The 22,503-nt window shown below is 39.0% G+C and overlaps 1 protein-coding gene across 4 annotated transcripts in view; it reads right to left on the minus strand.

Moving 5' to 3' along the window:
* LOC121518306 (arrestin red cell) overlaps positions 1–22,503 on the minus strand; it is a 47,470-nt gene that overhangs the window by 14,097 nt on the left and 10,870 nt on the right. For all 4 annotated transcript variants that reach the window (XM_041800538.1, XM_041800537.1, XM_041800540.1 and 1 more), the window contains exons 2-9: positions 10,304–10,334; positions 9,660–9,720; positions 9,162–9,206; positions 5,562–5,659; positions 5,345–5,443; positions 1,653–1,712; positions 1,461–1,528; positions 39–174 (exon numbers count right to left, since the gene is read on the minus strand). In XM_041800538.1, the coding sequence (XP_041656472.1) occupies positions 39–174; positions 1,461–1,528; positions 1,653–1,712; positions 5,345–5,443; positions 5,562–5,659; positions 9,162–9,206; positions 9,660–9,720; positions 10,304–10,334 (598 nt within the window). The remainder of the gene's footprint in view (positions 1–38; positions 175–1,460; positions 1,529–1,652; positions 1,713–5,344; positions 5,444–5,561; positions 5,660–9,161; positions 9,207–9,659; positions 9,721–10,303; positions 10,335–22,503) is intronic.

Genomic DNA, 22,503 nt, shown 5'->3' on the forward strand with positions numbered 1-22,503 from the left:
GGTAAAGTATAAAACATAAGAGACACTGCTGTGTGTACCTCTTTGTCCAGAGAGGCCTCCAGGTGTAGGGATCTGTCAGACATCAGGAAGTTTCTGGTTGTCTCCACCATGGGCTGAGGACCGGGTTTCTCTGGAGCGTACTGGACCTTTCTGATGACCAGACGCACAGAGTTCCTGGAAACATACACAACTCTGACTTTAATTCATCTCCCACAGACTAAGTTCTAGTTCACAAGAATCACAGCAGAGACCTTCTCTTCAAGGTAAGGTCACACTGACCACATTAACCAGACTCTGGTGGATCCAGGTCTACCCTAAACCAGTTGCTCTGCGACTAAGATAATCGTAAATGCATTAATCCTCTGATTAAAGCTGTATAACAACCTAAGTTAAAGTCAAATTTTACCCAATTTAAACAAGTCTTCCCTCTTTTAAAGCAGAGTTCTTGTCTAACCAGGTGGTAGATTTGTCTCGTTTCTTATTGGTGTTTTAGAAACTTAAACTGACTTTACAGCAGGGATGTCCGACTCAATCACAGCAGGGGCCGAATTCTGAATTTGGGTCTAACCCGAGGGACTAACAGGATAAAAGTTTCCCATAGACTGTTAACCTCATCTTCACCAGTAACAAATTATAGGGAAAAACGTAACATTGATGATAAATTATTCTGACTTTTAAAAAAGTCAAAAGTTAAAATGATGATTTTTAAGTTACTCAATAAAATTAAAAGTGATATTGAGTTGAAAATGTCAAGGTTTGAGAAAAAAATTAAATCAAGACATTAGAAAGGTGAAATATAAAATAAAATTAATAATAAAGCATTTTAAAGGTCAAAATATAAGATGAAATTCTAAATTATGAGTTTAAAATGTCAAAATATGAGACAAAATCCAGAATTCTGAATTATAAATGTCCAAAGATGAGATCAATATTTAAGATTTTGAATTGAAAAGGTTAATATTTAGGATTAAAATTCAAAGTTAGGAGTTGAAAATGTCAAAAGGTAAGATTAAATTCAAATTCATGATTTTAAAACATCAAAATATGACTTGAAAATCAAAAGCGTGAATTTAATGGACAAAATATGAGACAAAGTCCAAAAATTTTGAATTGAAAAAGTCAAAATATGATGTAAAAAAATCAAAAACATAACTGTAGGTCATGAATGTGAGATGCAAATTAGGAAATACAAAATGAAAACACAATTCTGCAGACATCATGCTGGTGGGCCAGTTATAATAAAAACATGATCTAGTGGGCCGGGTGTAACTGTCAAGGGCCGGATCTGGCCCCCAGGCCTTGAGTTTGACACCGCTGCTTTACAGGGTTGATACTGGCTGATATATACTGGCTACACCAATCTATCAGTGCTTCCCTGTTGTCAGTCCTGTTTCAAACCCTCCATGGTCTCCTTAAAAACCCTCAAACTCTGCCCCTTCCTCCTACACGTGTAAACTCACCTCTTGTGAATCTTCTCTTCTATCGACTTGGCACAGAAAGCTCTGATCTCAAAGTCAACCCCGCAGGCCTGCAGGAGAGGAGAGCAGATCAGCCTGAATCCATCACCACACAACGCTACAGATACTACTGTTTACATCTGCACACATGCATGTCATCCTACTGAGAAGGCCAAGGATCGATGGGTGTGTTACCTTCCCGGTGTCCTCTGGGCCGGGCTGTAAAGTGACTGAACAGGGGAGGTTCTGAGGAATCTGAAAACAAACACAGACGGATGTTTGCATGGAGGAAAAGAAAGAATGAAAAGGAAACACATGGAAGCCTTTACTCTGAATATGGAGCTACAAGACTCTCAGCACTTAATGTCTGAAGTGATTCTGTCTGCTGAGAAAATCCTTTTCATTCTGTCAGGGTTCCTACACACTTAAAATCAAATTTAAGACTTTTAAAGTCAGAAATGAGACACACTAATGCCACCTTCTGCACAGCAAACAAAAAATGAAAGGCATGTGAGATTTCTAAGTACACCAGACCACATTCAGTGCCACAGTTCTATCAGTATAGAGCACAGTAATATTTATCATACATAAGAAATTATTAAAAAGGATAATAATGCTGTTGTCAGAATAAGGGTGGGCTGCACAGACACATATGGCAGTGTTACTCAGCGTGTGGCTCTTTTATGTCTCAATTTGAAATATTATTCCACCAGAAAACCACAAAAAAAGGGAAACTTTGACCTTAGAATTATCCATTGGAAGTCACATTAATCCGTTTGTTTTCCACACTTAAACAGTTGGCTTTAATTGCCAGCTTTGATTTTTTGTCTATACATTTCAATTGTCTGGATTTTCCACTTTTAAACCATTTTCACTGCTTTAAACCTGCCTTTTGCCACTTCTTTTGCCCATTTTTGCCACTTTTTAACCATTCTTCTTATGCCTCTCTTACTCTACTTTTTGCAATTTTTTCTCTTTTTTGCCACTTTCTGCCCATTGAAGCTGCCTTTTGCCATTAAATGCTACTCGTTTCCCCATTTTTGCCACTCTTTGCTGCTTTTTTTTCTACCTTTTTGCTTGTTAAGTCACTTTTACACTCATTTGCTGTTTTTTGACCATTTTTGCCACCTGTAACTCATTTTTGGTAACTCCTCACCCATTATTGCCACTTCTTACCCAGTTTTTCCACCTTTAACTTATTTTTAATGCCACTTTAACCCTTTCTTGCCACTTTTCATCACTTACAATGTAGCTCTTGCAATGGCATTTTTTAACAATTTCGCTCTTTGGTTGAGCAGTGTTGAGTAACGCTACTATATGGACAAAAGGAAATCCATATCCAAATCCATATCTTTTAATATGGAGTTGCCCCTTTCTCTAGCTCTAACAGCCTCCGCTTTTCTTGGAAGGCTTTCCACAAGATTCAGGTTCTGCTGTTGGACCAGAAGATCTGGACCCCAATCTCTGTTCCAGTTCATCCCAAAGGTGCTGGATGGGGTTGAGGTCAGGACTCTGAACTCATCAAACCATGTCTTTCTAGTCCTTCTCTGGTCTCTGGGCCACAGTCATGCTGGAATAGAAAAGGGCCTTCCCCAAACTGTTGGAAGCATAGCATTGTCCAGAATGTCTTGGTCTGCTGAAGCATTAAGATTGGCCTTCACTGGAGATAAGGGGTCTAGCCCAGACCCTGAAACAGACCCATATCCCTCCTCCACCAAACTTCACAGTCAGACAGGTAACGTTCTCCCAGCATCCTCCACACCCAGACTCACCCATCTGACTGTAAACGGAGAAGATGATAGGTCACTCCACAGAACATGTTTCCACTGCTCCACAGTCCAGCGTCTGTGAGGCTAGCATGCAGCTGTTGCCATGGAAACCCATTCATGAAGCTCCTGCTGCAGTTTCAGTGTTTACATTAATGCCAGTGGAAGTTCAGAACTCTTCAGTGATTGAAACTAGTGAGGAGTGAGGGTGAAAATCTGTGATTTTACATTGTCTTATCGTCTGCTGTTGTTCCTAAACTCTCCACTTTCTAATATCACTGACAGCTGACTGTGGAATATCCAGCCAACCTTCTTATTGCAAAGATGTCATCATCACAGAACCACGCTGGAAGTCTCTGAGCTCCGTTTGGGATCACAGATGTCTGAGACTGCATGGACAAGTGAGGATTTTAATCCTGTGGGTCTGATTGAAACACCTAAACCAAATAGCAAACAGGTGTGGCTGAATACTTTTGTCCATATAGTGTATTTTTAAGCAGGCAACTTAGTAGCCCACTAGAGGACTAAAGGACTAGCCTCGTCACATTATTGTTGTCTGAACTGGGCTTAAGTGTGACCTGCAGTGTAAAAGTGCTCTGAGTGGTCAGATGACTAGAGACTAACAGAACTAAATAAACTCAAGTCGATGTACCACGTCTGTTTCAGCTGCAGACTCTTCTAGAAACTCTCAGGACTTTATGTGTGATAAAGAGAAGACAACCAAGAAAGACAATCTGAAAACACCTCCTTATAAGGCAGGGGTTCTCAACCTTTTCAGCCTGCGGCCCCCAAAATAAAGGTGCCAGAGACCAGGGACCCCCCACTGTACCTTCAGGTACCTTCAGGTACAGTGGGGGTCAGCACAGCCATGCACATTCTAGAATAGTCATGTGGAGACAAGGCCGTCCCTTTCAAAGAGACAAATATCATTTTTTATTCATTTGTGTAGTAAATAGCCTTCTTAAAAATGTTAATCCCTTTTGTTAAAAACAGAATTAAAATGGGTTAAAAATGGCTAAAATGGGTTAATAATGGCAAAAATGGTGGAAAAGGTGGTGAAATTGGATTTTAAAAGTATCAGGAATGGGTAAGAAGTGGCAAAATTAAATAATAGTGGCAAAAAACAACCAAAAAAGGCAAAAATTCATTAAAGCGGCAATAACGGGCATAAACAGTGATGTAAGGGGATTGACAAGTGGTTGAAATGGGTTTACAGTGGCAAAAATGGGTTGAAGTTTGGCCAAATGGGATGAAACATTGATATAAACCGGCAGAAAAGGGTTAAGTAAAGCAGAAAAAAGGTAGAAATTGGTTGAACTGGCAAAAATGGACATATCAAATACTGAAATGCAGTTAAATGGGCACAAATGGGTGTAAGTGGCAATACTCGGTTTAGAAGTGGCAAAAACAGGCAAAAAAAGTGGTGGAAAGGGTTTACACTGGACAAAATTAGATTTTCAGTGGTGAAAAATGTGTTAAAATTGGTTGAAAAATTTACGAAAACAGGTTAAACATTGGCAGAATTGGTATAAAGTGGCAATAGTGTAATTTAAAAAATAGTCTTAGTTTTTTTTAAGGCATCTGAAGACCCCCCTCAGTGAGAACTACTGTTCTAAGGTATAAATCGAAAATGATCTGCACTTAAAGCTTTGTTTTTCTTCCTCTCTCACTCACTTTCTCTACTCTCAGTATCGAGCTTCTTGACCAAATTCACTTCCTGTTTCCTGTAATTAAAGCTGTTTTAGTTCCTGAGTTCCCTGTAAATCTCTCAGTCTCCTGGGAAAGTTCCTGCAAAGGAGACACCCTTCATTTACTCTTCATCGTAATTTTACATCAAAACAACAGGAAATCAAACTCTGGTTCTCTGTTTTCACCATCTTTCTTTCTGTTTCAAAGCTGTGCTAGCTTTCTAAGAATCTGAGAGCGGGCTGTTGTCACTGAACATCACAAACATGCATCTTCCTCATTGATATCCCAGCATTTCTGTTTGGTTTCATTTGTAAATGAAGCTGCAGCACCGGGACTAGCTTTAACCGGACTTTTGGTCCAGGTGTACTGAGATCTGGACCAGGGGTTTTTAATATGAACCCTCCCTTAGTTATTAGAGAAATGTGGACTCACAGTGAAGTAGAAAGGGTGTGCATGTTGGCCCAGTTTCTTCAGCAGCCTCTCCTGCAGCCGACTGTTGGGTTTACGCTCCTCAGGAACCGGAGGGAACGCCTGAGAGAGAGGAGGAGAGGAGACGTGAGGATTCTTATTTCTTCTGTTGAAGCTGAGCAGCATCCTCAGGTGGGTTATTCAAGGTGCTTTTTAATGTGGACATGGAGAGGGTTCAGACCTGGAAGGTGGAGATGTAGAGATCCTTCCTGAAGGACAGACCCAGCACGTCCAGGTCCTCACGGCCGTAACGAAATGCACAGGTCAGAGTGACGAAGACTACAACGAAGAGGAGAGAACATTTAATTCATCTTTACTATTTTTATTCATAGAAATGTACAATAAAAACAAGGGAATACAGATTTTTAGCATAGGAAGTGTTCTAATCACTGAACATGCATTGACCAATCACGTATCAGCAGGCTGGAGAATATAGTTAAAACAGTGTTGACAACAACAGACCTGAAGAACATTATCTTCACTAATGACAGCAGCTCTTATTAGTGTTGTTCTATTTGTCTCTATGAACAGATAGCTGCAACCCAGACTTATACCCATCTATTCACCATAGAAGCTGGCTTATGTACCAGGATGACTTATAAACCTGTCTAAAGTGAGACACGCCGTGCTGCAGTGGCCACCGTCACACAGTGCACAAGACCCAATACCACTGAAAATTCACCCACATTCATTCTGTTTAGCACACGGCTGCTTTGCTGCTCAGAATGTGCATGAATGCATAACAACACAGACCACACTGGCAGAGGCTGGCACCACTTTTTAGCCCGCCCCCCAATGAGATCATAACTGTGCACTTAAAGAAAACCAAAAGTTTACCACTGATAAACAAACTGAGGATGTAACACCTGCACATGTAACGAAACTGCAAACATAAACCAAATCTGCTGCGTTAAACTTAATAATCCTACAAACATAATAGCAGTGTAAGGTAACAGCTGTTACATATGAGGGAATGTCATCATGTTTGTGTGAAGGTTAAAGAAAACTGTTCCTCAAAACTGGATTAACTTCTCAAAAATGTGACGTAAACATGACAAATGAAAGCTGTGGTCATGGCTTGTTGTCGCCTTTTTAATCTGCCAGTGGGTTCAAATCAGCCTAAGACTGAAGACTAAAATTAAAGACTAAGACTAAAACTCAGGTCATAAAAATGTAGTCATGACAGCTTCTTTTTGTATGCTATAAAACAGGAAGTAGGGTTTTTTCAGTCTTAAACCACTCATAGAGCCAGGAATCTTAGCACAACCTTTTTTTAAAAAAAAGAAAAGGAGAGGATTGACATAGAACTTTGAAAATTCTGTAAAATCAGAGGGGGTTAATCTGATCTTCATATGATATTAAAGTCCACAGAGAGATCAAAAAAACCTTTTATATGCGTGAACCAGTGTTAATGTGGTTGCCTTTTTGTTCCATGATAAAAACTAGACTGAGACTAACAAAAATAGATCTGTGATGACTAAAACTAGACTGAGACTAAATTCATATAAACAGACCTCTGTAGTTTTCATAGCTTGACAGTTTCGGCTGCACGCCTTCCTCAGGAAGGCAGCAGTGTGCAGCCGAAACTGTCAAGCTATGAAAACTACAGAGGTCTGTTTATACGAATTTTCAGTGTAATCAAATTGGAAGACCTGATGAACCTAATCGGATTATTCAAAATCTGTGATATTTCTCCACTGCGGGTAAATCTGTCAAAAACAATGCATCTGTATCTATTTTGCCTCTCAGCTGTAGAAAGCAGGGACCCCAGGTTTGGTAGAGTGCAGAGAACCAAGGTTATTATAGTTCAATAAAATTAACTAAATAACTAAAACTAAAATTCAAGAATCATTTTAGTTAACTTAAACTAAATAAAAACTAAGCTTTACCGAAAAAACAAAGACTAAAACTGTATAGTGCGCTAACAAAACTAACATAAAAATGGAGACAAAATCTCCTTAGTTTTAGTCTTTGACACAACCAGACTGACTTGCGCCTACACCAGAGTCTGGGGACTATAAAACGGTCTGGTCTGATTGGTTAAGACTTCACACAGTGGTAGTTTTATTACTGGAGTTGTATTTAAACTAGGGGTGCACCGATCGATCGGCCAAGATCGGTATCGGCCTCGATTTCCTTAATTTTGGGAGATCGGCGATCGGCCGATCCTTGTGAAATAAGATTGGTGGATAAGATCGGTTTCATATGCCTCTACCTACTAAAATATGAAAAATGAAAGACAAAAGGAACTGATATTATCTAGTAGTTTGGACAGCAATGCTTTAAACTTTTCATTTATATTTGAGAGAACTACCTCATGTAAAGTTAAAACAACAAGTTTGTATTGTTTCACAGGTATTGTTCAATGTGATTCAATAAAATAAGATTGGAACATTGAAGGTGTATGCTGTCAGTCATAAAAAAAAAAAAAATCGGTATCAGCCAAAATCAGAATCGGCAGGTCAGGCTTTTTAAAGATCAGTGATTGGCCAGAAAATTGCAATCGGTGCACCCCTAATTTAAACATCAAGTGAAGAATAGCCTGTTTGAATATGGTTCTAAAAATGTATGACACTCACTCAGCCCTGACATCTATCTGTAAAAAAATAAAGCTAATAAAAACTAAATTAAAACGAAGCATTTCTGCAAAATAAAAACTTAACTAAACCAACGAGCCAGCAGTCAAAACTAATAAACACTAAACTGAAATCAAACACAGAAAGTGAAAACAAATTAAAATTGGAAACTAATGAAAAATCCAAAACTATTATAACATTGCAGAGAACACACTACCATGATTTGGTACCAGATTTAGGCAAGATAATAAATGCTTGGACTAAAAGTATAGACTGAAATGTGAGGACATTTTATGGACTAAAACTAGACTAAAATGTTTTTGAGTTTTCGTCGACTAAAACTAGACTAAAACTAAGACTAAAATTAAAAATAGCTGCCAAAATTAACACTGACGTGAACTAAACTCACGAGCTAAAGCAGTGCTGGCTCTCCCTATTAAAGCCAGTTACTGAGTCTTAAACATATAGGGTACAAACATCCTGAGACTAAAAACGAATTTTAAATGGACACAGATTTCAGATTATAAAGCAATAAAACTGTAAGGGTGAACAATGTCTCTGTACGTTATTTAGATTTGCCTCAGAGCCCCGTCTTGACACATTTTAATCCACTCTGCTAAGACTCATAGCCCTATGAATATTTTAAGAGTGAAACTACTTGCTGTTTCATGGCAACCAAAAAAAATCCCCATGACTACATTTTTTTTTAATGTGGCTTGAACTCAAGTTTCACTTGAACCCACTGGCAGTTGCAAAAACGCGACAACAAACAAACAAAGACCACAGACATTTCTTTTCATGTTCATGTCCCATTTACGGCAGTTATGTTGCTAGGTGTAAAAAGTGAACACAACAGGTGACAGGAGGCTGATCGAGCTGTGAGTCTGTCTCACCACTGCGGGCTGAGATGTGGACTACCGTATTATTGTGAGTAGATGTGCAAACTCAACTGCACGCTTTAGACTTTGTCCAACAAAATTTAAATGTCATGCAGGACAGTTTAAACTATTTTTTCTATTGCCCATTGTTTTAAAAGAAGCTAGAGACAAACTGTATAAAATCTATGTATTAACAAGATAATGAGGGGTTTGTCTGGTTACAGAAGCTTGGACTGATCCTAAATAAATCCAACTAGAACCCGCTCTCTCAGACCCATACAGACTTTTTAAAAAATCCCTCTGATGTGGAGGAGGAAGCTGCCCTACCTTTCCTGTCCTTCAGATACTCGGGGTCGACAAGGATCACTCCATCTGTCAGCAGGAAGGAAGGACAAGAAACACGGAGTCATCAACAAATAAAAATACAAAGTCCAGAGAGCTCATTCATCCGTTTCTGCTGATGATCATCCATTTACAAACTCCACATACGGATGTTTACCTTCACTGAGAGCTCATTCAGAAGTTTTCTACATCTCAGTCACGTCAGAAGTGAACCTAAAAACTTTCATCACGACTGGAAACCTCTAGAACGCTTCTACATTGGAATAAAAAACTAGTGAAGTTATGTTTGAGTCAATAAATCAAAATGAAGGACTTTTAACTTTAAAATTTCCTTCAAAAAATCCAAAAAGACAAAAATTCTATCAAACGATAAAGTCTGAATCCCTTTCTTCTCCTGACAGAAGGCTAAGTCTCACATACTGGAGTGACTTCTACTCCATATTTTACATTAAAGTGCACAATCGTGCGGATGCTGTGACTCACCTACGGGGTCCACGTGGTCCAGGTGATCCACAAAGTCTCTCTTTCCAAGATAAACTGTCACCTGCATTACAAAACCAAACCAATGAGGATGTAAGGCTCCTTTATTTCAGCTGATAAACCACCGTAAATTCAGAAGTGATTAGACACAGCAAATAAAGGGTAACGGGAAGAGGCCTTTACTGGTATTAGACTGCAAAAGGAAAAGAATTAAGGGGGGGGGGGGTATCTAGAGGTTACTGTGTGGACAGCTCCTTGAAAACTGTATTACTAAAGGTGTTGCAACTTGTTACAGATGCTGTGTTAGTGACTGTGGAGCAAAATCAAATGAATCCATATTTGAGTCAAATTAGTTTTTGGGTATTTCATTTTCATTGTTCCTTTTTCATAAATTGAATGTATTTTATTTGATAGTTTAACACAGTTTCATTCCAGGGCATGAAGCTGATGTGCTAGACAGAGAGTTTATAGTGATTACTGATTTCCAACTATTGAACTACTGTCAGAATGTGTTTGTATCATCAGGACTTTTCTGAGTCTTTCTACCCAAACAGCTGTTGACTCAAACATTTTCAGCAGAAGAGAGCGGTGTAATTTCCCTCCTGTTCTGTGTAAACGTGTCAAAATGAATAAATGGGCAGACTCACCTTACAGTTGGGGCTCGACTTCTTAAAAACTCTGGGAAATTCAGAAAGAGGAAGAAGAAAGAGGGAAGACAAAAGAAGAACAAAAAACACATTAGTCAGTTATTTTTAGGTTTTCAATCGTCTGGATAAACAAAAAAAAAACAGAACACATGCTGAAGCTGAGTAAATGTGTAGGTTCGGTGTAAATAATCGCAAGAAATGTCAGAATTTCAGTTTAATTCAAAACTGCAAGAGGCTGAGGAGGAAGTGGCTGCAGACACTGGTGAGCAGAGTTATTATGGGATGTCAGCACACAGTTTTAATGATGGGCATGTGCAGATTTAAATTACTTTATATGCTTGAACACACTCAGATTGTGTACTAGTTATATATGATGATATATGAGGTCACATATCTATTCAAAATAACAGCTGAAATTAAAATCTGTCTCCTTTTAATGCAAATATCTCCTTGACTTATGGATTTCCTGCGTTTGTGTTCAAACCAACCTCCTCTCATTCAGGCTGATTCTGCTCGTTTGTGGAAGCGTCACCCTTTTATTTTCTCGCATGCACCTACAAAACTTTCTCTGCGAGCTCTAAACGTATCTCTGCTCTCTGAGGAATGGACCAATCAGGTTAGCTCTGCCCATTGTTGCTATGCTGTTCTCCAGGAGACTTTTGCTTTGATCTCACTGAGAGAGTCCCAACATTCTATCTCACACACACACACACACACACACCGTTTAAGTCTAAGAGCCAAACATCATTATGAAACTTTACAGCAATAATTAAAAACTCTAAAATATTTAAAAAAGTGAATCCAGCATAAATAGCTGAATAAGTTGTCTACGTTTTTAAGCAAAGATAGAGTCTGTAGGAGGAGCTGAGTTGGAGTTACAGGTTGTTTGCAATCACGGCGTCAGAAGGTCCGGAACAACCAATAGGAATGAATGGGAAAGAAGGAAAGTTAGAACTTCGCAGCTGCTCTCACTGCACAGGTGAGGCTTTTACACCAGTGTTACTCAACCAAAGAGCCAAACTGTTGAAAAATACATTTGCAAGAGCCACAGTCTAAAAAGTGGCAATTAAAATAAGTTAAAGGTGGCAAAAACAGTCAAAAAGTGGCAAACACTGGAAGAAAAGTGGCAGAAATGGGTGGGAAGTGAATAAATAATGAGTTAAAAGTGGCATAAACATTGCAAAAAATGAAAAGTAACTAAAATGGGCAAAAATCAGAAATAAGGTGGGAAAAATGGGCAAAAAGCTGGTATTTTAACATAAATTTCAGGTCAAAGAAATATCGCACTTTTTGCGATTTGAAAATTGCAGCAGGTCATGTTGCGATTTAATCTAATTTTACATTAACTGCCCAGCCCTACTTGAGATCAAGCAGACATTTAGAGCACTGAGAAAGTCTAAGAACAGTGAGGCCGTTTAGAGCAACAAGGCAAGTTTGAAGAAAAACGTTCTCTTGTGTTTTGTAACAATAATGACTCCATACTACACAGTCTAAGCCAGTGATTCTTAACCATGGGGCCGTGGCCTATGGTTGGGCTGCGAGCGCCTGCTAGTGGGCCGCCAAAAAAAATAAAATCCTTGTTTTTTTTTTTACCTGTCGGCCATGAGGAGTAAGTATTGGCCGCGAGACGCTCAGTTGTAATACATCTCCTTGCCACTTGGTGGCAGCAAAACGTCAGTCAGTTGACAAGCAAGTTCAAACAAGCAGAAGAAGACAGCCGCAAGTCTGGAGCAGAAGTTATGAATAAGTTTGTTAAGCGAAAAAATGAAGATGAAAGTACGGAAGCAGATTAGGGCCATTTTTGATGGATAAAATAATTTTGGGCAAGTCGAGATTAAAGTCGAGATGACGAGAATAAAGTGGAAACTTGTTATTAACAGCGGATCATAGATGCTGCGTGTTTATGTGGCAAAGAATGAATCTCTTTGTTGGTAAATCCAATGAGGAGGTATAATTTCACAAATTCACTGATATGAGGCTTAAGGCTGTAGAGACGGGCACGGTTCTCTGTTACTGTGTTAATACTTATACATTAACAGGAGCACAGCAGCTCCTCTTCCTCTTCTGTCTGATCACTTAGGTACATTAGATGTAGTTATTGAATACAAATCAAATCAAGAGTATGATTACCAATTCAGTGTTAAAATTTGAATGGGCCCCGGGTCCCTCTGTACTGGAAAGGTTGGGCCCCGAGGTCAAAAAGGTTAAGAACCCCTGGTCTAAGCTAATCAGTTTGAGTCTCTATCCTGGCGCTTTCTGTGATGCATGTCTTCCCTCGATCTCTTGCCCCATATTTCTCTTTTTAGCTATCATCAAATAAAGGCATAAACCCACAGAGTAACTTCACTCAGACTTTTGTAAATAAACCATTTTTAATGCAGTTATAATGAAAAAACTTCTTCATAAGACAAGTGAGCTGCAGAGCTGTAGTCAAACTAAGTTTTTTTTTTTTTTTTAACCTTTATTCAACTAGGAGAAAACCTCATTGAGATTAAAAATCTCTTTTTCAACAGTGTCCTGGCCAAGACAGCAGCAGTGAACAGAGCCATGGATCTGCACCTTTGAACGTTTTTTCAAGGGTATTATAGAGGCACAGACTTAAACTCAAATCTAGGCTAAAATCGAGTTATGCTGCTATATCTGACAGGATGATTATATGTCTGATTCAGGCTAAAGGAACCTTTCCTGATCTGGCTCTGTCCTGAGGGTTATATTAGGCCAGGATTGTATGAGTTTAGTACCTAAATTAAATTGATTGTGCATGGAGAGTAAGTGTTATCAAATGTTTTATGTGTGCAAAAATAACTGTCCAGTGCAGCTGATTCTGACTGTAGTCCACACACAGCTGAAATGAAGGCTGCGTAAATGAATTAGTGCCAAAATTAAACCAGCAAAAATCTAATATCCAACTGGCTCTATTCCCCAAAAACAGACTAAGACAATACTGGTTCAAATGTCACACACAACTTAAGGCTTAAAGTTAATTTTACAGTGAAAATCAGACTGGCAGAATCAAGCTCCATCACAGTATTGATGAAATTATCAGTAACAGCCAGCCTGTCTGTTTACTGTCATTGTAGAGCGATAAGAGAATAAAACAGACAGATCATGTGAAACAGTCACTTCTTTTACAACCACAGCACATAAACAGGAAGTAGCACACGTGCTGGTTTCCCCTCCCCACACCAGATCTGGTTTAAAAATAAAGTTATTGATCAGCTGGGACGATCAGGATAAAGTCCACACACTTAGACAGATGGTTCAACTCTGCACACAAACTCTTAAATTTGTGCTGCTGATTTCCAGCTGATGACTGCTTCCTGTGCACACCCACACAGTTAAATTTAGACCACTTCAAAGCTCACATTTAAAGTGATTTAGGATGTTTTGTGGCTCCAGTTTTGGCACATAAGTCTGTTTATCACTCTGCTGTCTTCAGCTGCAGCTACAGACCAAGAAACACGAGAGGACTTTGACTAATGAGCCGCAGGAGGTCAAAGATGAAGTTTAAGCTCTGCTTTAATCCTGATAGGAAATAAGATCTATTGCTAACGCCAGGTTCTCTTTTCATTAACTTGTCTCGTTTTTTTTTTCTTTTTTATTTTAACCAAAATGTCTTAAAAAGTCTCACCAACAAGGAGAAAACTAGGCTAGGGCACATCTATGGGAAAGAAAGACAAACATTGTCCTACTGATGTAAGAAACCCTGTTCTTCTGTGTCTATGAATCTCTTTGTGCTTCTGACACTAAAGCCTCAAACCCCAGCAATCAAACCGAGTCTGGTTCTGAGTTAAACAAAGGGTTCTGGTCCTCATGAGTCTGGTTCTGTTTAAGGTTTCTGCCTGTCCATCCTGAGTCTGGTTCTGTTCCAGGTTTCTGCCTGTCCATCCTGAGTCTGGTTCTGTTCCAGGTTTCTGCCTGTCCATCATGAGTCTGGTTCTGTTCCAGGTTTCTGCCTGTCCATCATGAGTCTGGTTCTGTTCCAGGGTTCTGCCTGTCCATCATGAGTCTGGTTCTGTTCCAGGTTTCTGCCTGTTCAACATAAGTGTGTCTGTTATTAGGAGGTTTAATGCTTGGTGCTCAATGCTGCTCTTGTTGGGGGTGAATGTTTCCCGTATAGACTACATACGTTTTTCCAAACATCTTTGTTTCTGATATGAAGGGAGATGATGAAGAGATGATTCTCCTTAAAGCTTCACATATTTTATGCTTCCCCTTACAGGGTTAGCATGATGGTACATTTACATTCTAATGATGTGGAAGCCAGTGTATTGGTTGTTAATATCAGCTAAAATTTTCATATCTGCTGAACAGATTACTACATTTTAAAACCACCATCTTCCATAACAGATATCATGTAGATTATAATGTGCATCACTGTTTACTTACAAATAAAGAAGACACGTTGTTGTCCTGTGTATGAAGTGTACTATATATACAGTTTGACTTGACTGGGCTTTAAAAAAACAGATTTTTTCCTGTGTAAGTTTTCAAAGGCAGGAAAATTCCTCCAAAAGGATTCAAAAGTTAGAAATAAGAGCAGAAACTGAGCATATGTTTGCAAAATGTCTGTACATTTTGTCTGTCACTGTTGGGCAACAGGAAGCCTGAAACTGGTCACACTCGTTCCTTCTCTGAGCAAAAACATGACGACACTTCTAACCAAGTTCCTTCTGAGCGCTGAGGAACAAAAATGAGAGCAATGAGTACATAAATTTAGAGACGACAGTCTGCAGACTGCCTGAGCAATGTCAGTCACGATTGTGACTTTTAGTGTCTGCAGGTACTACACAACACTTTAAGTTCAATAAGAGTAGAAAACTTCTAACATGATCAATACTTGTTTGACAACAGTGAACAAAAATTAAGTCCTAGTCACCAAATATTGGGTCATTTCTTCTTCCAACTAATATGGGAGCAAACTGCTGCACACTGGTAAAAATGTACCAACAGAGTGGAACCCTTTTAGTCCTGAAACACATGGTGTTCAAAAACATGGAAGCATTGAAAATTTGGGCAATTTAAGCTTCCAATGAGATTGAAAAGGGGAGAATACCATGCTTGATTGTAAGGCTCCTTGATTATGGCAGAGCTTATAATTAGGGATGCACGATTTTATCGGTCTGGTATTGGCAGATATCAAAATTTCTGCCAATATTTACATCTGATAATTTGCCTGTGTATTTTAGCATATATTAACTGTAAATTTTGTCCATATATACTAATAAAGTAGTGGAGTTTTAGTCTGAAGTAGGGCTGAACAATTTGCAAAAATAATCTAATTGCCATTTTTTTTCCCCAAATATTGCGAATGCAATTTAAAGTGCGATTATTCTTGGGTTAACCTAAGTATTTTTGACAAATTCAAGCAATAAATAATTCCATAAATAAGACCATGTGTATTGAAAACAGAGGACTGAAACAAAGGACTGACATTTTTTGTCTGAAAAGGGGTATTTAAATATCGATATCAGCTAAAATTAATCTGTAAGTATCGGCAAATCTGATAGCGGCATAAATTCAATATTATGCATCCCTGCTTATAATGATGATAATTGATTCATAGAGCTCATAATTACTACATGTACTACATTTTACATGCTAGAATGATTAAAAAAAGTTGTCCTGTTCTAAATTCTGCCCGTTATTTCTTACTGTTGCAGCTCTTTAAAAGCAGAATGCTTCCATGTGATTGTACTATTCATCGCTCCTTCCTGATATTAAACTTGGTATTGGTAAACTTTAGAACCCGGTGATTCTCTCTGCAGCAGGGCTCCCCACCCTTCTCTCTCTTGTTTGGTGTGTGAATGTGTGACGTGACGCTGAATCGTCCATTGGGGGAAATCTCTCGACAAGGAAACAGCCGGTTGCTGTAAACAGGTTTTTACGCTCCACTGGCCGCTCCCAAAACTTTCCAGGCGGGTAAGCGAATCACGCCGGCGAGCAGCGAGCATCTGTTTCACCTGCAGCCGCCCAGTCTGCAGGGACGTTTCTGGTTGGTAAACAGGACGCGGAAGCCCCCGTCCCCCGTGACACAAACCACTCACCGAGACCTGAACCTGTGGCATCATTTTAAACAGCTGCGAGTCCTGCAAGTGTTGTGGGTTTGTTTTTCCTCCTGCAGATGATTTAAAAGTTCATGCTTTAGTGACGAGTTTATAGTGCTATAAAAGAGAAAGGCGTTTTAAAAATGTCTGCAGCTGCACTGTTTGCATGGAAGCACCGTCTGAAAAGACACATCTCTGTTGTCATTAATTTAAACTTTCCATTAAGATCACATTTCATAGAGGAGTCACTGAGTAAAAATGTGATCAACAAGAGTGTTAATGTCTACAGCCTTGTTACTGTTAAACTTTAGAGCCTTACCTGCAGCATCTTTCAGTCATCTTTAACTGGAAACACAACATTTTCGTGGTTTGGTCTACTGAATTAAACTAATTCTAGTCTTTGTTCCCTTAATAAATGAAATCATATTTAAAAACTGACTTTTATATTTACCCAGGTTAATATTGATGATGGATAAGAAATCAGAAAGGGAAGAAATACTTTCTCACAGAACTGCATGAATAACTATTGCACATGATGACAGTAAGCATTAACAACACCAGTAAACTGACCCGTAGTGAGGTCACAGTTCAGCGTATCGATCAGAAACTCTTCAGCAGGTCAGCTTTATGCTGAATCAGACATTTTAGCACCAAACAGTTAAAAATACACGTCAAACTCGACCAACCAGCGTGGACTTTACTCTGACTAAAACACTGACTCTTAGCTTAGTCGACAGCACTTCCTCATGTTGGACTGCTTCCTCTCTGTACTTCCTCTGCAGCTCTCGAGTGTCTGCCCACGCTCACTCCAAATTAAAAGGCCTCTGTCTTCTAGTGCATCATTTCCACCTAAACCAGTGTTACTCAACCCTGCTGGACCGAAGAGTCAAATTGTCGAAAAATACCATTGCAAGAACCACAATCCAAAGGTGAAAAGAGACTAAAATAGGCAAAAAAGCTGTAAAAGGGTGGAAAAATGGGGGAAAGTGGCATTTAATGGAAAAAGGCAGCTGAAATGGGCGAAAAATTACAAAGAAGCAGGATGTAAAAGTGTCTAAAACAGATGAAAAAGGGCAAAAATGGGCAAAAAAGTGTCTAAAGGAGGTGTTAAAAATGGGCTAAAAGCAGCAAAAATTGCTTAAAGTGGCAAAAAATGTAAAAAAAAAAAAAAAAAAAGAAAAAAAAAAATGTAAAAAAAAGTTTTTGCATTAAAACCTATTGTATAAGTGTGGGAAACAAACTGGTTAATGTAACTTGCAATGATAAATTTCTGTGGTCAAAGTTTAATAGAATAATATTTCAAATTAAGACATACAAGAGCCACAAATCATCACAAAAGAACCACACGTCGAGTATCACTGACCTAAACTGTTAACAAGCCTGTGCACCTTCTCAGTCATTCAAAAGCTGCAGAATGTGACAACAAACCCAAAAAACTAAAAGAAATCCCACATAACTGCACTTCCTTAGAGAGGGGGCTTTATTTTGGTAGCTTTGCATGACTTCCTGTCCATTCTGATGACATTTAAAGAGGAATGTTTCGGGGGTAAAAGGAATAACACATCGATTTGGAGTTGTTGCACTAGTAGTTTTTTTATCCTGCAGAAATGGAACAAGCTGCAAAGTTCGCAACATCATCCCCAATCAGGAAGAAACTTCAGGAAGTCTTCGGGAGTTTTGCAGATGTGTGAAAAGGTATTTTGGATACAACTGCAGCCAAAATTATATCGTTATTAGTTTCAAAACTACAGCAAGATAAAGTCCTTGGCACCAAATAGAGGGTAAGTTTTATTTTATCTCCAAATAGTTTTAAGAGGTTTTTTTCTCTAAGGTGCCTGCCTTAAATAGATGTACGCTACTGATCAATAAAATATGCAGTGCTTTACAAAGCATGGTATTTAAAAGTACTGCACCTTCTGACAGTCTTACATCAAAAACAACAAAAGCAGAACAGTAAAAATAGTGACTAAATCTCCAAACAGCACCTTCACACCCTCAAAACGTCTGATTTAAGCGGTTTTACCCAAGCTCCCCTTCATTCTGATGACATTTAAAACACTGGTTTAAAGGTCTGAGGACGTTATAATAATGATAATTATAAAAATAACAGTTGAAGCGGGCTGTAAGCATACAGGAGTCATCAGACAGGTTTGGACAGAACTAAATGAACCGTCTAAACCTGCAGACAAAAATACAAAAGGTCAACGACGAAACACAGAAGAGCACATTGTGTGGTCACCAAAACATCAGAAAAATAAAGCAGGATTAGGAATAAACAGAGTCCAGATCAAAACTTGAACTCTAAATCTGTTTTTGTTGTTATAAATAAAAATCAAACACCAGAGATTCAGCTCTGAATAAGTAACAGAAACAAAATTTAACAAATTACAAAATTTAACACAAACCTGCCATCATACAACCACGACTACAAAAAAGTTGTGGCACTGTTACAGAGTTGAAACTGAGACATTCATGAAGATGAATGAGCTCATTTTGAATTTGATGAAAACATCTCAAAAAAGTAGGGACAGGGCAATAAACAGCTGGAAAAGTAAGTGGTACTAATGAAAAACAGCTGGAGGAGCTTTTAGTGTTATTATCAACAGGTCAGCAACATGACTGGGTATAAAAGGAGACTTTTAGAGAGGCAGAGTCTCTAAGAAGTAAAGATGGGCAGAGGTTCACCAACCTGTTAAAGACTGAGGCTAAAAATTGAGGAACAATTTCAGATAAATGTTCCTCAATGTAAAAAAGTGAAGACTTTGAATCTCCCTCCATCTATAGTCCATAATATCATCAACAGATTCAGAGAATCTGGAGAAATCTCTGAGAGCAAGAGACAAGGCTGAAGGGGCCCTCAGGGGCCCTCAGGGGCCACTGCATTAAAAACAGACATGGTTCTGTAGTGAAATCACTGCATGGGCTCAGGAACATTCCAGAAATCATCGTCTGTCAACACAGTTGGCTGTGCCATCCACCAATGACAGTTAAAGCTGGATCATGGAGAGAAGAAGCCATATGTGAACAGGATCCAGAAACAGCGTGGTCCGTCAGACAAGAATGGGACAACATTCCTCTCCATCAGCTGGTCTCCTCACTTCTTTGACGTTTACAGACTGTTGTTAAAAGAAGAGAGAATGCTACCCAGTGGTAAACATGGTCCTGTCCCAGCTTTTTTGAGCTGTGTTGCTGCCATCAAATTCAAAAGGATCTGAAATTTTCCTGAAATGTTAAAATGTCTGTTTAACATCTATTATGTCGTTTCTGTTCTGTTGTGTATCAGATGTGGGTTTATGAGATCTGACAGTCATTGAGTTCTGCTCTTTAGTAGAAAGTCTTCTGTTAGACGGTTCCTCCATGTTTTGCTGAACTCTGGGCTCTGATACTGTCACTGATCAGGACGTATAGAGTTTGTGGACTTTGTTTTATACAACCCTGAATAGATGCGTTAGTGAGAGGTCGTACTTCTGTCCATTAAGAATTTCTTTGGTTGGCCTAGATTGTACCAAGCTGTAGTTGGACTGTGGGGAATCTTAAAAAATGCATTTCTTTTTAAATGTTTTATAGATATCCATGATGAGAAAAACAGTCTCATGTTGCCTGAAGCCACCACAACTTTTTAAAGACTGAGAAAGACCCAGCTTGTTTCAGTCCCTCGAGGTTTTAATAAAAATAACTCGATAATTTTGAGCACAATGGGCTCATTGAACTGTGGGCTATCTTTACTTATAATTGTTATATTTTTGTGGTTGTGGTGAAGCTTCTTAACTGTTTGGGAGCTGCTTCAGGCCAGTCTGATGTTTTTCTTTGATTAAAAAGCCACAAAGATTAAAGTCACCGGTTTAGTACTGCTTAGATAACACATGAAGCTTCTTTACAAGATCAAACTGGGTCAGATACAGAAACTCAGACACAAAACTATTAATCTTGGGTTCAGCTGTTGGCAAGGTCCTAATGCTTGCTGCTAACGCTGCTTTTAACATCGTTAGGATGAAGACTTTTAAGTGACTTATAAGATGCATTGTGTTAAAACTCCAGGACTGTTTTCCACTCTTTGGGATCTTTGCGGGGCAAATTTGGCAAACACTGTCGTGTTATCCTCCCCGTAAATACTAAACAACTCTGCCAGTACTGCGGTGCCGTTAGCCATTGTTAGCCTCTTAGCATTGAGGCTGCTTCCTCTTCTTCTCTGGTGCTTAACAGCGGGTCTCATACTGCAGCACCACCTGCTGGTTTGGAACGTGTAGTCTCATGAGAAAGAAAAACAAATGCTTTTATTATCTGTGGATTTTATCAGTTAATATTTACTATTGGGATAATTAAAATATGTAAAATATATGCAATATTGGCCAATAATTTATCGGTAGATAATTACCATGCATCCCTACTTAATTGTTGAATTGCAGTGAATAAATTGAGAAATCCTGCTCTTGACCATTTTACAACTATTTTGTATGCTCTAGTTAGACATATTTTGTGATGTATCGCTTTACAACTTTCTTGCAATACGTCAACTATCGCAGTATCGTGATAATATCAGTATCATGTATCGGATCGCGAGGTACCCTGTGATTCCCACCCCTACTGTGAACATAATCTGATCAGCCAACAACGTAGATTTTTGCTGATATCTGATATGAGGATATTTACAAATTCATTTTGTCTGCTATTGAAATATAAATGTAGTTCAGACCAGAGTTTCTGTCAGCTGGCATTTACCCGTCTTTGGCTGGTTTCAAGTCCAGCCACTAATTCGCTCTTGCAGAGATACTCAACGTGTGGCTCTGGAGCCACTCTGGGCTCTTTTGTGATGATTTGTGGCTTTTATATCCTAATTAGAAATATTATTCCCCCAGAAAGCCTTGAAAAGGGAACTTTGACCTCAGAAATTAATCCCATTGATCAGGTTGTTTCCCAGACTTAAACAGAAGGCTTTGTCAAACTTAATTGTCCCATTCATCCCATTTTTCCCTCATTTATCCCATTTTTGCTCTTTTTCACAATTTCTTGCCTCTTTTCATCCAATTATACTACCTTTGCCATTAAATACAACTTTTCTTTTCCTTCTTTTTGTTGCCCATTTTTGTCACTTCTCGTTACCACTTTTTCCCACCTTTACCCAATTTTTGCTATGAGCTGCCTTTTGCCATTAAATACCACTTGTTTTGTTTTGTTTGCCCATTTATGCAACTTTTTTTTTCTAATTTTTCCCCATTTTCTGCCACTTTTATCCCATTTTTAGCCCATTTTTGCTACCTTTTGCCATTAAATGCCTCGTTTCCTATTTTTTTGCCCTTTTTTGCCACTCTTGACTGCTTTTTGCCAATTTTAGTCACTTTTCTCTTATTTTTGCCACAATTTTGCAACTTTAGGAGCCTTTCTGTCACCTTTAACTTATTTCTATTGCTACTTCAAGCTTTTTTTGCCACTCTTCACCACTTAGATTGTGGCTCTTGCAAAGGTGTTTTTCAACAATTTGGCTCTTTGGTTGAGTAGGGTTGGGTCTATTGGACTGAGGTCTGGGTTTTGACTCGGCCACTCCAGAACATTCCCCTTGTTGTCTTTAAACCATTTCTGTGTAGCTTTCTCTGGATGCTTTGACTCATAGTCTGACTGGAACATAAACCTTCTCTAAGCCATACTTCTCGGTCAGAGTGAATAAGACTGTCCTCCAGGATTGTCCTCTATTTTGTTGCATTCATTCTACCCTCTACCTTTACAAGCCCTCCAGGGCCAGCTGCTGAGAAGCATCACCACGGCATGATGCTGCCACCAGCATGCTCCACAGTGGGGATGGTGTGTTTGTGGTGATGTCAGTGTTTTGCGTCTTGTCTGATGGTCTCAAAGCTCCATTCTGGTCTCATCAGACCAAAGAACTTTCTTCCTCTTGACCATGGAGTCTCCCACAGTCCTTCTGGTGAACTCTAGTCCAGATTGAATCTGAGTTTTCTTCAACAGTGTCTTTCTCTTTGCCACTCTCCCATAAAGCTCTGACTGGTGAAGAACCCGGCCAACAGTTGTTGTCTGCAGAGTCTCTCCATCTCAGCTGCTGAAGCTTGGATCTCCTTCAGAGTAGTCATAGGTGGGTGAATACTTTTAAAGGGACTGTATGTGGAAATGACACAGAAAGGTTCCTGCTTTGTTGTTGACGTT

Source organism: Cheilinus undulatus, linkage group 12 (assembly GCF_018320785.1).
Source record: "Cheilinus undulatus linkage group 12, ASM1832078v1, whole genome shotgun sequence".
NCBI lineage: Eukaryota > Metazoa > Chordata > Actinopteri > Labriformes > Labridae > Cheilinus > Cheilinus undulatus.